Source organism: Panicum hallii, chromosome 1, assembly GCF_002211085.1.
Source record: "Panicum hallii strain FIL2 chromosome 1, PHallii_v3.1, whole genome shotgun sequence".
NCBI lineage: Eukaryota > Viridiplantae > Streptophyta > Magnoliopsida > Poales > Poaceae > Panicum > Panicum hallii.
Window position 1 is genome coordinate 55,508,483 of NC_038042.1, and position 12,755 is coordinate 55,521,237.

Sequence of the window (12,755 nt, forward strand, 5' to 3'; positions counted from 1 at the left end):
TTTCACAGAAACGCTCACGCGCAGCGCAGGCCTCCAATACTCAACCAACCATCAACCACGACCGCCAGGCAGCTTCCCTACACGCGGTGATGCTATTCGGCCACCGGCCCGCCGCTGCTGCTTCAACAACCCGGCAACTGCAGAGTGCAGATCAGCAGCAGTATTTCCGGGAGGGCGACGTATAAACCACACCTGCTGCGCTGAACATCAAGCATCGAGCATTCGAGCGTGATGGTGTTGCTCCTGACAGCCGCGTCCATGGTCCAACACAAGGGTCTGGCATACGCTTCTGTTCTGCGAAATGGTCACTGCCGTCCCATCCACATAAGGAAGGAACTTTCAGTGATGTCCATTACTGAACTGCGAACAGCCGTGGAAAGGCAGTAGACAAGAATACAGAATGGACATAAATACAGGAGGGGGCAGTAAACATGAAGTAGCAAACATGGAAGGTAAAAGAGTGGCGAATTTAACAGGTAAAATGCATTCCCTCGTATCAAGCCAGGACCAACCTTCAGAAAGATAGGAGGCACACTGAGGGGGGCAATGGTCACGAGGAAACTAAGTAGCAACAGGCAATTATGAAATGCTCCCAGGTAAAATGCATTCCCTCGAATCATACTCGAGTACCATTCTTAAGAAACATCCAAGGAAACGTTCAGTCTGACAGAAGGAAGCAATCGGAGCAGAACATGAACATTGACTAGGTAACATTTCCAGAACGATCAATCTGACAAAACGAACATGAACATTGTTTCGGTAACATTTCCAGAAGGATCTATCCTACAAACCCTATGATACATGCTCAAAATCATCATTACATCATTTTTGCTCGGTGATCGAATAACTGTAACCTTAAGACTTGAAAGCAGAACATATTGAAAAAATGCAACCAGTTCTTCTATCTGTATGTACCACTAAGTTCCAAATCTGTCTGGGCAAATCTGCTCAATAGACGACATCACTGCATCGAAGTTCAAGGTATTATTCTGGCTTCGACATGAGCAGCCTCAAGCCTTCCCCTTCTATACAATGCATACCTTTGTCAACATAGTTGCTTCGGTCAAAGTTGGTCACAGCATTTTTGCCACGTATCTCGATGGCAGCAATATCATAAGCCTCCGCAGCTTCTTCCTCAGTTTCTGATTCAAAAGATAAAAACAATAATCAGCACACTTAATTGAGTTACTTTTCAAAAGGATGGGTATGTCAAAATTATTGTGCAGCATACTGAATGTTCCCAGGTATATGTCTCTAGTTCCAGCAACCAGTCCTATGCGTGCTTGCCATCTCCCGTCTTTCTGCCTTCTGTCATGTGACAAAAGACTAGCTTATTTTCAGTGATTTTACAGAAAAAAATAAAGGTGATCCTTTGAAGTTTGAACAAGCTCGGTAAAAGAAAAAGGAGAGGTAACCTTGTTACTCCTCTATAAATAGAAGCCCCTCTCGAAAAGCAGCTGCTCCTCCTGCAAGAAGAAACAATATTCTTGCTGTGGTTAAATCTCTAAGCAATGATACAGATAGTTTATGGGTAAGATTGATAGCATACCTTCTCAAATATGTCACGCATTCCTCTCGAGATAAGTCCCTTATGTCCTCCAGCTCCTTTTCATATAGTGAAATCTGGAATGATTCCGACACATAAGATCATGTGATTGACATATATCACACTTAAAACAAAGAAAAGAGTGAATAACTTGCCGGAAAGTTTAGTCTTGTATTTTGACCCCAGTATTTAAGAGCTGCAACATCATAAGCCCTAGCAGCTTTCTCCTCAGTATCATAACTTCCTGCAAGGTAGGAAATTTGGGGGAATGATCAAACCCTAACACTAGAACTGGGAAGGAAATGAGCTACCAATAGTTACCGAGATAAAACTTTCAAAAAAAAAAGTTACCTAGATAAACTGAAGCACCGTCACATGAGAACACCATCGCAAGAAAGAAATCGTTAGTAACATGCCACAAAAAAACTAAATATAATTTCTATATAAAGGAAATAATAGAAAAGCTATATAAGGTCCAGAAAAGCTGTATATACCATAGATAGAAACGGGTTGCTACGAGGTAGGTTAAGCCAGAAGGAATTAACTATGAAATTCTCATGATCATTTAACTTTGGGAACGAGGTCCTTAAAAAATTTATTTAGTACATGGAGAAAAACTCTTCCTATGCCCTAGAGCTAGAGAAGGTCAGAATATAGAATTATATGTTGAAAAAGAATAAACAGTACTTTGTGTAATGCTTTTTCCTCATACCATATAAACGTAAGAATTCGATTGTTCATGCTCATGCAAGAACAAATTTTAATGAAGGATGCAGCTACATTTGCAGTTATGACTGATTGTTTACTTCAAAAAAAGAACGAGATCTATTAAGAGTATGTAGTTAGAACTTAGAAAACAGAGACCCAGAGATATCCAAAAGGCGACAAAATGTGAGATTCAACTAGGTGCATAGCAAACTATTCACCACAACTAAATGTGTGCTGAGCTATTTTTGCTGGATACTAGTGGTCCAATTATTGCAGCCCAAGTGTGCAATGCCAACAATAGTAAGTGAGCGAATCAGAATAAGGCACAGAAAAATCTTAATGTGCAAGTGGGGAAATTGGACAGATGATAGAGTTATACGATACCCCAAAAAATAACTACAATGTTGACCCGATAATGAAGAAACATAACATTTATAAGTATTCTATGGAAGAGTGTAGTTCGTGCTAAGTGAAATGTGGCCTGGAAAGTGCTACACAAATTGTGCTCTTCTCTTACAGCACTTTTAGAGGGGAGAATATCTGGCAAGCAGAGGCTGAAGGGAAACATAAGTTTTTTGGTTCGCTTCTGGTCCAATGCAAGATCTTGACAGCGGATAATTTACTGGCCAGGCATTGGCCTTGCAATCCAATTTGCACACTTTGCAATCAAGAACAGGAGTCAGCGTCACATTTGATCTTGCACTGCACTTTTGCTCAGCAAGTTTGGGAACGGATGGAAGCTTGGACACAGTCTGCCATGAAGCCGGCTCAGGGGTTGGAAGTAATGGACTGGTGGGAGAAGGAATTGGCACATCTGTCAAAAAAGGATCGACGCTTAAAGGCGGCTCTCATGATCTACGCTGGGTGGAATATTTGGAAGGCGAGAAACAAGAAGTTCTTCGAGCAAAGAACAATGACACCAGGAGAGGTGATGCAGGAAATCAAAGCTGAGATGCACTGCAGAGCTATGGCCTGTGGAAAACCAGAGATGTCTTCGTTTAATGATTAGTTTGCCTTTATTTGAGTTCGAGAACTTAGTAATTTATGTAATATCATCATTGTAAGAACTCTGAACACTGCTCTTTTCTATCTCCTTAAATGACAAAGCGGAGCTCCCGCAAGTTCTTCAAAAAAAAATTTGTGCTCTTCTATAACTGGAAACAATCCTAGTCATGTTCTACCACTGCAACAGAACATACTGCTCATGATTATCGCACAATGATAGATAAATGAGAAGAAACTGAAAAAAATGCGGGAAACAGCATGCCATATACGAACCCTATTTTTGTTCTATCGCGTGTTTCTATATCCGGCAATGTCATATAATTAATATTCACTAATAAAAGCAGTAACGGTTCAGTATATAACATTTAGATTAAACGCCTCACAGTCCGTTAGATAGTAAAAAATAAATGCATACCTTGTTTCCCTTTTCTTCTACGTCCTTCTACTCTGCAGGAACTGTCCCACAAATGAGCTTCATATTTCCCACTCCATCTATGCCTGCACAAACGGATGCTTCTTTAGCAGGTCAGTCCCAGTATGCTTAGAGCAGAAAAAGGATTAGCAACGCGACAAAATCAATCACGTTATTTCGTTTCCTCTTAACAATTTCAAATTAGGACACACCCGCCAAGCTCACCTGGTCACACCATGGAAACTTGATGATCGAGAACCAGCAGGTCGCACTGCAGAAATTCCAGCAGAAGCAACTATTGCGCCCTTCTCTTCTGTACACCCTGCCTCTGTCACAGGGACAGGATTAATAGAGCCACCAACTTCATCTGCAGGTTCATCCTTCTTGACAATACTGAGGACCTGAGCTCTCTCATCATCATCACCATAATCAGCATGCCCTTCATTTCCCACCACAGTAACCAAGGCAGCCTTATCGGCAGGGTTCTCACGGCCTTCAACTTCACTTTCATAGTCCACTTGCTCACACTTGGGCAGCTTCTTCTGATCAGCATCACCGGATTGCTCTCGCTCCCTGGTTCTTGAATCCTTGGTTCCTGACACCCCTGCGCCGTGCGTCTCACCATTCTCCTGAGTGCTCCTCGCCTCCACAGCAACTGGTGGCACCGTATTCAGATTGATAGAGTGGCTCCTCTCTATCGTACCCTCATCCCCCGATTCCCCCGCCGCCTTCTCCTCTTCCATTTGCTTCCCAAGATTAACCCCTTCCTCCGATTCCTCCATCTAATACGGGAGACGGAAACAATTCCTAGAACCCTAACTATCAATCTATCTCCCTATTCACAAACCACCTGCAAGGAAGGGGATGAAAGAACATGGCAAACAAAAACCGCATAGTTAGATCCGAAGAACCATGGAAAAAACCACGAGGACACCAAAAATCTGCGAGAATAGGATAATCCAGGAAAGCGGTGGAAAACCAGTACCTTCGAGCCGCCGCCCGCAGCCACGCCGGGATTGACGGGCAAGCCTCCGGACTGTCGAGGGAGGGAGGCAGGGAGTGCTCCGGGATTGAACCCTAGCGGCGTGGGTACTTAACACCGGAGAGGCAACGAAACTGCAAATTTCACGAGGCAATCGGCCATCGACTATCGAGGCAGGGAATTAATAGGGGTGCGGGCGAATGACGCCGGATTGGGCAGGAAGCGACGAGCACCAGCGCGGGGAGGGGCGGGCGGCTCGGCTTAGTGGAGAGTGATGCCGGAAACAACGAAAAAAATTTCTCGGGCAAATCGAGGGAGGGAGGCAGGGAGAGGACGAGAAAATCGCAGGATAATTTCCCTCTTGCTCCGGCGGATTCAACTAATCGCCCGCGAGCGGAGCATAATCTGGGATAGCTAAGCCCACCGGCAGGCTGCAGCACTCTGGCGCCGCTGCTGAGGACGTCAGGGGATAGGTAATTAGGGCGCGTTTATAATTCGGTTTCCTTGGGGTTAATCGGGTGATTAAGAGCGAGCAAATTGCGGGGGCGTTTGCTTCGTGCGCGACGCCCCTCGTGATGCGTGCCAGCCTGGGGGAGGGACGGGCGGCCGGCGGCCCGCGCCCGCGCGACGGCGTGAGGACGTGGACGGCGCGGATTGCGTTTGTGGACTGCGGGGTCGATCCGCGCCGTTTGGGGTCGTGACGGGGCTGACGGCGGGCGGGCGGGCGGGCTGGAACGTTCTAGGGCGGGTGGGCGGGGGCGATACGGGAGCTGATCTCGAGGCGTGCCACGGGCGCGTGGGGGGCGTTGGACGGCTCAGGGCGGCGGACGGTTCAAGGGGGGTCGCCATCCTGCGGCTACGGATGTCAATGGGACCAATGGAGGTACTACATTTGGTTCGTGGACTCGAATACGCTTATACTACGCAATAGCATATGCCAAATCCCAAAGCCATTGCTGTAATATTGATGTTTGGTCGATGTCTATACAAATAATGTTCATATTAAAAATACTAAGGAGAAGAGAAGTTTTAAATTTTAATATAGCAAATATTATCTTATATAAGAGTATTGGTTCCGTTCGCGACACTTCCAGCGATCTGCGTCATTTATTCTATTTTGATAGTCTACAAAATACTTAGGATAAATTTTCAAAAATATACTATTCATTTTGTTTAAAGTTTTAGTTAATCGTATGAATATATAAGAGACTTCAAGATCTTAATTTCTATATAAATATGTTGGGATCAAAGTCTAAGACGCGACTAACCCACTTCGACATTGGATGAGCGTTGGCAACATCCCACCTTTTTATCGGCTATTCATCAGAATTTTGGGTCGTGGCACTGTACTAGAAGTGATACATATGCTATTCCAGCCCATCTTGAAAGGATCACAGTAGTTATACGTGTTTATCCAAATAGTAGTTATACATGTTCTATTTAACGTATAAGCATTTCTATCTGCTCAGAATTTGATCAACCAATTACATCTCAGATGAGATCGGAGAAATAAAGATTGGTTGATCATTCACATTATTAAAAACAAAAAATAAATGAAGAACAAAAAAATATGAGTAATGAAGGTGTTAATAACGCCGTTGATAATTTTACCAAGACAATGGGCCTGTTCGTTTCCTAACCTCTAAAATTTAGACCCATCACATCAAAGAGAATCTTGCTATTTAAAAGTATTAAATAAAATCTGTTTATAAAACTTTTTGCACAGCTGGGTGCTAATTCGCGAGACAAATTTAATGAGCCTAATTAATCCATAATTTGCCACGGTGATGCTACAGTAATCATCCGCTAATCATGGACTAATATACCTCATTAGATTCGTCTCGCGAATTAGCACTGGGGTTCTGCAATTAGTTTTGTAATTAGACTTTATTTAATACTTCTAAATGATAAAATTCTCTTTGATATGACCGCTCTAAACTTTAGATACCAGGAAACGAACGCACCCAATATTGACCGCGGCAAGTTTGCGAAAAAATCCATTTCAGTACAAAAGTCCAAATTTCTCTCTCTATCCGCCGCTTTCTCCCATTCCTCCCTCTCCCTCTCTTTTCTCTCTCCTCCCCGCCGCGCGCTTTTTGGCCGGCTCCGGCACCGCCGCCGCGACGACGCCCCCCACCTCCTCCTCTCCCGTCCTCCGGTCGCCCAGCTCGCTCCCTTGACCCCCTCCCACCCCCCGCTCCCCCCAAGGCCCAAGGGAGCCCCTCACCGCTCATTCCGCTTCGATCCGACGATTAGGGTTTCGCCCTCTCGCCGCCGATGAAGGGCGGCCGCCTGCACCGTCCGGAGCCGCCGCAGAACCATCTCGCCACGGCGGCGGCAACGGCCTCAGCCCCAGTCCCCAATCCCGCCGATGACTGGGTTGACGGCTCGTGGACGGTGGACTGCTCCTGCGGCGTCACGTTCGACGACGGCGAGGAGATGGTCAGCTGCGACGAGTGCAGCGTGTGGGTGCACACGCGGTGCGCGCGCTACGTACGCGGCGTGCACACCTCCTTCTCGTGCCACAAATGCCGGAGGTCTAAGCGCGCCCCTTCCTCTGCCGACGAGGCCGAGGTTGCCGAGCTCCTCGCCGAGCTGCCCACCCACCGCCCGCCCCCGCTGTACCGCCGCTGGGCCGAGGTTCCGCTCCCCGCCCGCGTCCATGTCCACGGGCTTCCAGGCGGGGGCGACGCCGCCCTGTTCCACGGTGCCCCGGCCTTCTCCGCCGCCCTGTGGCGCTGCACTGGCTACGTGCCCAAGCGATTCGGCTTCCGCTACTGCGAGTTTCCGTCCTGGGCTGATGACAACGACGGTGCTGATGCTCTGTTTGCGCTGGCTAGAGAGAAGCCCAGGGAGATGGTGGATGCTGTTTTGATAGACGTTGAACCAAAGACGGAGAAGCATCACGTCCGGAGCCTAAGCTGTCGTGGCAAGAAGGTTGAGGGCGATCGGCAAGCAGTGCCTCTGACCGAGGCTAAGAAGAGAGGTGAATAGTTTGGGCACGATTTCTTGTCTATTTGCCAGACTGATTGGAGCATGTTAATGAAACTCAAGGGAGTGACATTTTCAGATATAAGTTTTAAGTGTGTTCTCTATGTGTTGCAGATCCTGATAGGTTGAAGGATGGGTGTCAGCAGAGTGGGGCCTGTGCCTTGCGAGATGCCACGCGTGAGGATCATAATGCTGAAACAAAGATGGCAAGTTCTGATTTACAAACTGTTAAAACCAAGAAGAAGATGGAGGAATCCGTGGAGCTAAATGGGGAGAAGAAAAGCTCGGAGCAAGTTCCTGTGATGCTGAGCAAGGATGACAAAAATGTGCCATTGAAATTGGAATTCTTATCTGGAGTTAGAACTACATCATCCGTGGCGGAACAAGAAGCGCACTCAGGATTCATTGGAGTAGAGGTTAGTGTCTCACATATGAATGTATCATATGACTGAATTTGTCGCCTAATTGTATGATTGGTAGATTTATTTGTTTTGTCGCAATAGCGTAGCTGTGCTGTTTCTACTTTATGTAGTTTGGTGGATAATCTCACCCTGGGTCACGCCAAAAAAAGGACCTTTGCCGAGATACTGTCTTCAGAGTTACACATGATGCGGGTGCGTGCCGTCCTGGGTAGGGGTGGTTATGGATCATGGCCCTAATGTGCCCTTCACAATCCAACCTAGCCCTTACTTATTCTTAGCTCAAAATTATATAAAATATGAGCTCAGCCCTTAAATTATCTAGGCTAATTTTTTAGGCCCTTTACCATCCCTGATCCTAGGCAGCCGGCTTTCGTGGCCTTTTCTCAACCTCAGATTGAGGGGCCTTTTCAGGGCATTGGGGGAGGTCTTCCCTCCAGGGATCGAGTTTCTCCCCCCTACTTTATGATGTGCTGCTGCAATGTTTCACCTTGGATGAGATTGTTCTACTGCACTGCAGTTGGATATAACGGGCCGAATACTTCACAACTAAATGAAATCAGAACACAGATGGAACTTGTCATAGTGTTTTTCCCCCTGTTAGGATTGATGTATTTTCGTCTTGTTATATTAACCTGCTGTGATAAAACTGTAATGTTCTTATTCATTATTGGTGGGTTCATAATAGTGTATCAACTGTTAGTTCCAGTGATACAATATATTTTGGTACGAGAAAACACAACAGTTTGTGATCTTACACTCATTTAACGTTTTTTCCCCGTTTTGTACAGCTTTTGAAGTAAGCAACATTTGCGTTGCCATCATATGGGACATTTAGTTTGCATTGTTAATGTCAAGCAGATTTTTTTGGGTTCTCATGCTTTTTGGTTTGAGTACATATACATTTACAATTCCATGGTACATTAATAAAGTAGATGTTTTCATAATTTAAATTTTTTGATTTGCCTATGGATTTTCTATCTAAAACAGTGAGTTCTTTGTGTTTTTTGTATCTGAAGCCCTGTTTATTTTCTTGTTCACTCTATTAAGTTAACTTAGTTACTACATTATTTGTAACATCGGTTTAACACACGTGGCCGCACGGTGCAGGTTACCATGCATCAGCAACAATCAGAAGGGGATCATAACGCGGGTTTAAGGTCTGGCGTAACGAGTTCAGGTAACTCTAAGTTCCCTAGATACTTACCTGATGCACACATGTTGATGGATATGTAAATGCCAATGAAACTCAGCACTGCTTATATGCTTGGAGCCTTCCAATGAACTATGATTATCCATGCAGGTGCAGGTCCCATCAAAATGCAAGACATGCAGGACTTTCAGCAGCAACCAAATCAAACTTCAAATATGCAGGATGTTGCTGGTGCACCAGATTCACAGATTGGTCAGTCAAAATCACAGATCATGAAAACTGAGCCTAGTTCCCTGGAAAATCAGAAAGCTGATTGTATCCAGTTAGCAAGTGATGACCATGAAAGCAATAAACAAGGTCTAGGGGATGCTGCTGTTTTTTCAATTGGGCAAAGAGATTCACCCAAACTAACATATGATTCAGTATATCGTGAACATCCAAAATCTGAATCACAAAATCTGGTGCACACAGTTGTTGAGCATCCTAGCTCAACTTTGGGTTCTGCAAAAGTTGGTACATCCTTTTCTTGTTCTATCTCTGTACCACGTGAGATATCACACAATTTGGCATCTAAAGATCAGTCATCAGCAGGTAACAGTGATTGTTCAAAGAAAGAAGAACTGGTCTCACCAACTGATAGCAAACATGATTCTGCAAAGTTTTCTGAAGATAGTTCCCAGGAAGTGAGAAAGTGCTCTGAGAAAGTTCAACTGAAAGGCTCACTGCCTTCTGCGCCAAAATCATCTCAAGTTAGTAGAATGCACGTGTCTACAGTCAAACCTAGATTACCAATATCAAAGGAACAATCACACAAGATAGCCATCACTGGAGGCAGCTCAGCAAGATCATTCCACGGAGAAGTCCTACCACTGCAATCTCGTAACAAGGCAGTAGCTTCTAGTTCTTCCCAGAAAAAGGACAAGGTCCACCACCGCACTATTAATGTCACACAAGAGAGCTCCAATAATTCAGCATCAACTGAACTGCGGGCATCTGATTTGGCTGCTCCATTGAGTGATGAACAGGTACGAAGTTTGTCCAAACTCCAATCTTAAGTTTAGCTTTTCTCACCTTTTTTCTAATTTTTTTCTGTAGCTTGCATTACTGTTGCATCAACAATTAAACAGCTCCCCAGAGTACCGAGGGTGCCACGTTGCCATCAAGCAGCTGGTACGCAGATGCTTCATCCAACTGGAGCTACTGTTTTTTCTAAGCGGTCTTCAGCGCACGGAGGAAGGGATCATGCAGCGGTAAGGTTATTAGCACCTGGAGGACATAAAGGTATCTTTTCATGTCAGTTCATCATTTTTTGGTTTCTAATGTTGTGATGCTTCCCTGGGAGTGCAGGTTTTGAAAAAGAGAAGCAGAGAGGATTCACTAAAAGATAGTGAGGACACTAAGAGGATAGAAAAAAGACATAGAGATGCTGGCGCAGAACGTGCTTCTTCTGCGAAGGACTCATGCAGATCAGCTGAAAATGTAGCATCAGAACAGAAAAGTCGTGGCGTATGTTCAACTGGAGCTGACACTGGTTTAGCAAAGGATGATTCGACTGACAGCAGTGTTTCACTCAATTTACTTGGTATGTAGCTCAAACTGCTCAATTCATCTGTTTCTGTACAATGTAAAAGTCTGTAAGCGTGCCATATATTCTATGCACAGGATTGATCGATGAAATTATTAGTAAACACAGAAATATATCATATGGGGAACTCTGTGATGCTGTTCATCAGGTATGTTCTTTTTTTGAATGAGCACGTGCCTATATATTATGTGTTATCATACTTCATGTTGATCTATCACCTTCCAGCGTCTAAGGGATTCAAGGAAATCCAGTGGGGGAGATAGTGTGTATCCCAGCTATTTGCATGCCATCAACGATTGTCTTAGGAAGAGAAGGGAGTGGGCTTACCTTGTTGATCAGGCTTCAAAGGTCAGATTCTGGCCTTCATATCCTCTTATGATTTTATCTGGTTGCACTGTCCTGTACGAGTACTCTTGATATTGCAAACCTCTGTTTTTCTCCTTCCAGACCAGAGGGTTGATTTGGTTTTGTGTTCTAGCATGTGGGGTTGTGTCATTTGGCATATGTCTTGCTATTTGCTATATACAGCTCACAAGTTTTCAAACTTCACTTGTAGTATTAACCAAATTAGTTGCCTTTCTCATGACATGACTCTATGCTAAGTGACATCATTAGTGAGCCTCCAAGTTCCATGCCCTTTTCCTGAAACTTGCCTTATGGAGTTCTGGTGCTTCAGGATAACTGAAGGCTGAACCCCAGAGGTGTGGGTTTCCGGATATGTCAGAAAATAGTTATCCAAACTGTATTCTGTCCCAAAAATAGCGTCTTGCTCTAGTATTCTTGTCAGTACTCAAACTTTTATGGTTTGATAGCTGAATATTTATTTTGTTAGTGTTCTTTCTTTAGTTTGATGTTGAAGAATCATTTCAACCAACTTTTGTTTCAGATGAATTCAAATAAGCGGCGAAAAGGGGAAAGCAACTCTTTGTTGGCTGACGTACTGGAAGTAGAGAATGCGAGGAATGGGCCTGAAAGGGATTCAGAGGGGAGTGCTGATTTGCATCAGGAAGACCTTCCTAGAGGCAAACGGAAGTCTCGGAAACGCAGGCGACTTGAGCTCAAAGGTAGGAGAGTCAGGGATACGAGAAAGAGATCCAGCACTGGTTCTTCCTCAGAAGATGCTGCGGCCACCTTGTCTGATTCCAGTAATGACAAAAATGATACCGTGAACCAAGAAGATAATTCTGTTGCTCCGGAAATTGGTGGTTACATGGAAGCTAAGAGTGCAGATTCAAGTTCATAGTATGTTGTTGATGCAGTTATGCTTGTGAATACTTGACCATCAAGTTTTGCTTCGCAAAAAACTGAAATTATCTGCAATATATATACTTGTGCTGCTGTTCGAGTATATAAATTGTACACTCAATGTTTTTCACTGCATGCTTAGTTTAAAATGTAGAACTGTAAATTTTACTGAACTTACCGGTAGTGCTCATTTATGTTGCCTATTGGATAGTCCTTTTGAATTCATTGCCATCATCATAGTGTAGTGTAGTGTATTGCTTCCTCTTATATATCGCTAATCTTTGGTTAAAGCACTTCGTTTTCTGTACATTTCCTTGTAGGTGATTTATGAAAGCATGAAAGTTTTGTTGTTAGGCTAGATGCATGAACACAGGCTGCGACACATGACAGGACCTCAGAAGTGGTAATAACTGGAAAGTAGAATGGTTTATGCTGTATATGGATTTGACACATTTCTGATGCTCGTGTTCTCTATTTGGTCATCGTGTTCTCTATTTGCTAAACTTAAATATAGTGTGGGCTATACCTATGTACATTTGTTCCCAAGCTGTTCTTATATCCGTCAAAACTGTTGCCGTAAGTCAATGTTGCTTTGATTTGACCGAAAATAGTCGTTTTCCACTGTTTCTCTTTCTGTTTTCCTTTTGCGAATGCGGTATTATAGTCCCTCTTCGGAAGTTGGTGAACTAATTGAACACTTGAATTGCGA

General features: G+C 44.3%; 1 protein-coding gene and 1 pseudogene across 2 annotated transcripts; one reads left to right on the forward strand and one right to left on the reverse strand.

The window, feature by feature from the left end:
- Positions 1-683: 683 nt before the first annotated feature.
- Positions 684-5,147, reverse strand: LOC112893911 (AP2-like ethylene-responsive transcription factor AIL1). Of its 2 annotated transcripts, XM_025961442.1 has the most exons (9): positions 4,657-5,140; positions 3,897-4,521; positions 3,675-3,757; positions 1,898-1,906; positions 1,702-1,790; positions 1,550-1,623; positions 1,416-1,466; positions 1,232-1,308; positions 684-1,142 (listed from the first exon to the last, which is right to left on the reverse strand). In XM_025961442.1, the coding sequence occupies exons 2-9, from the start codon at positions 4,451-4,453 to the stop codon at positions 985-987; spliced, it is 1,098 nt and encodes a 365-aa protein (XP_025817227.1). In that variant the 5' UTR covers positions 4,454-4,521; positions 4,657-5,140; the 3' UTR covers positions 684-984. The 2 variants fall into 2 exon arrangements, with proteins under 2 accessions (XP_025817227.1, XP_025817235.1); XM_025961450.1 differs by lacking the exons at positions 684-1,142; positions 1,232-1,308; positions 1,416-1,466; ... (1 more) ...; positions 1,702-1,790; positions 1,898-1,906 and adding an exon at positions 1,915-3,068 and having other exon boundaries at positions 4,657-5,147.
- Positions 5,148-6,690: 1,543 nt separating this feature from the next.
- LOC112889280 lies at positions 6,691-12,274 on the forward strand (annotated as a pseudogene).
- Positions 12,275-12,755: the final 481 nt, after the last annotated feature.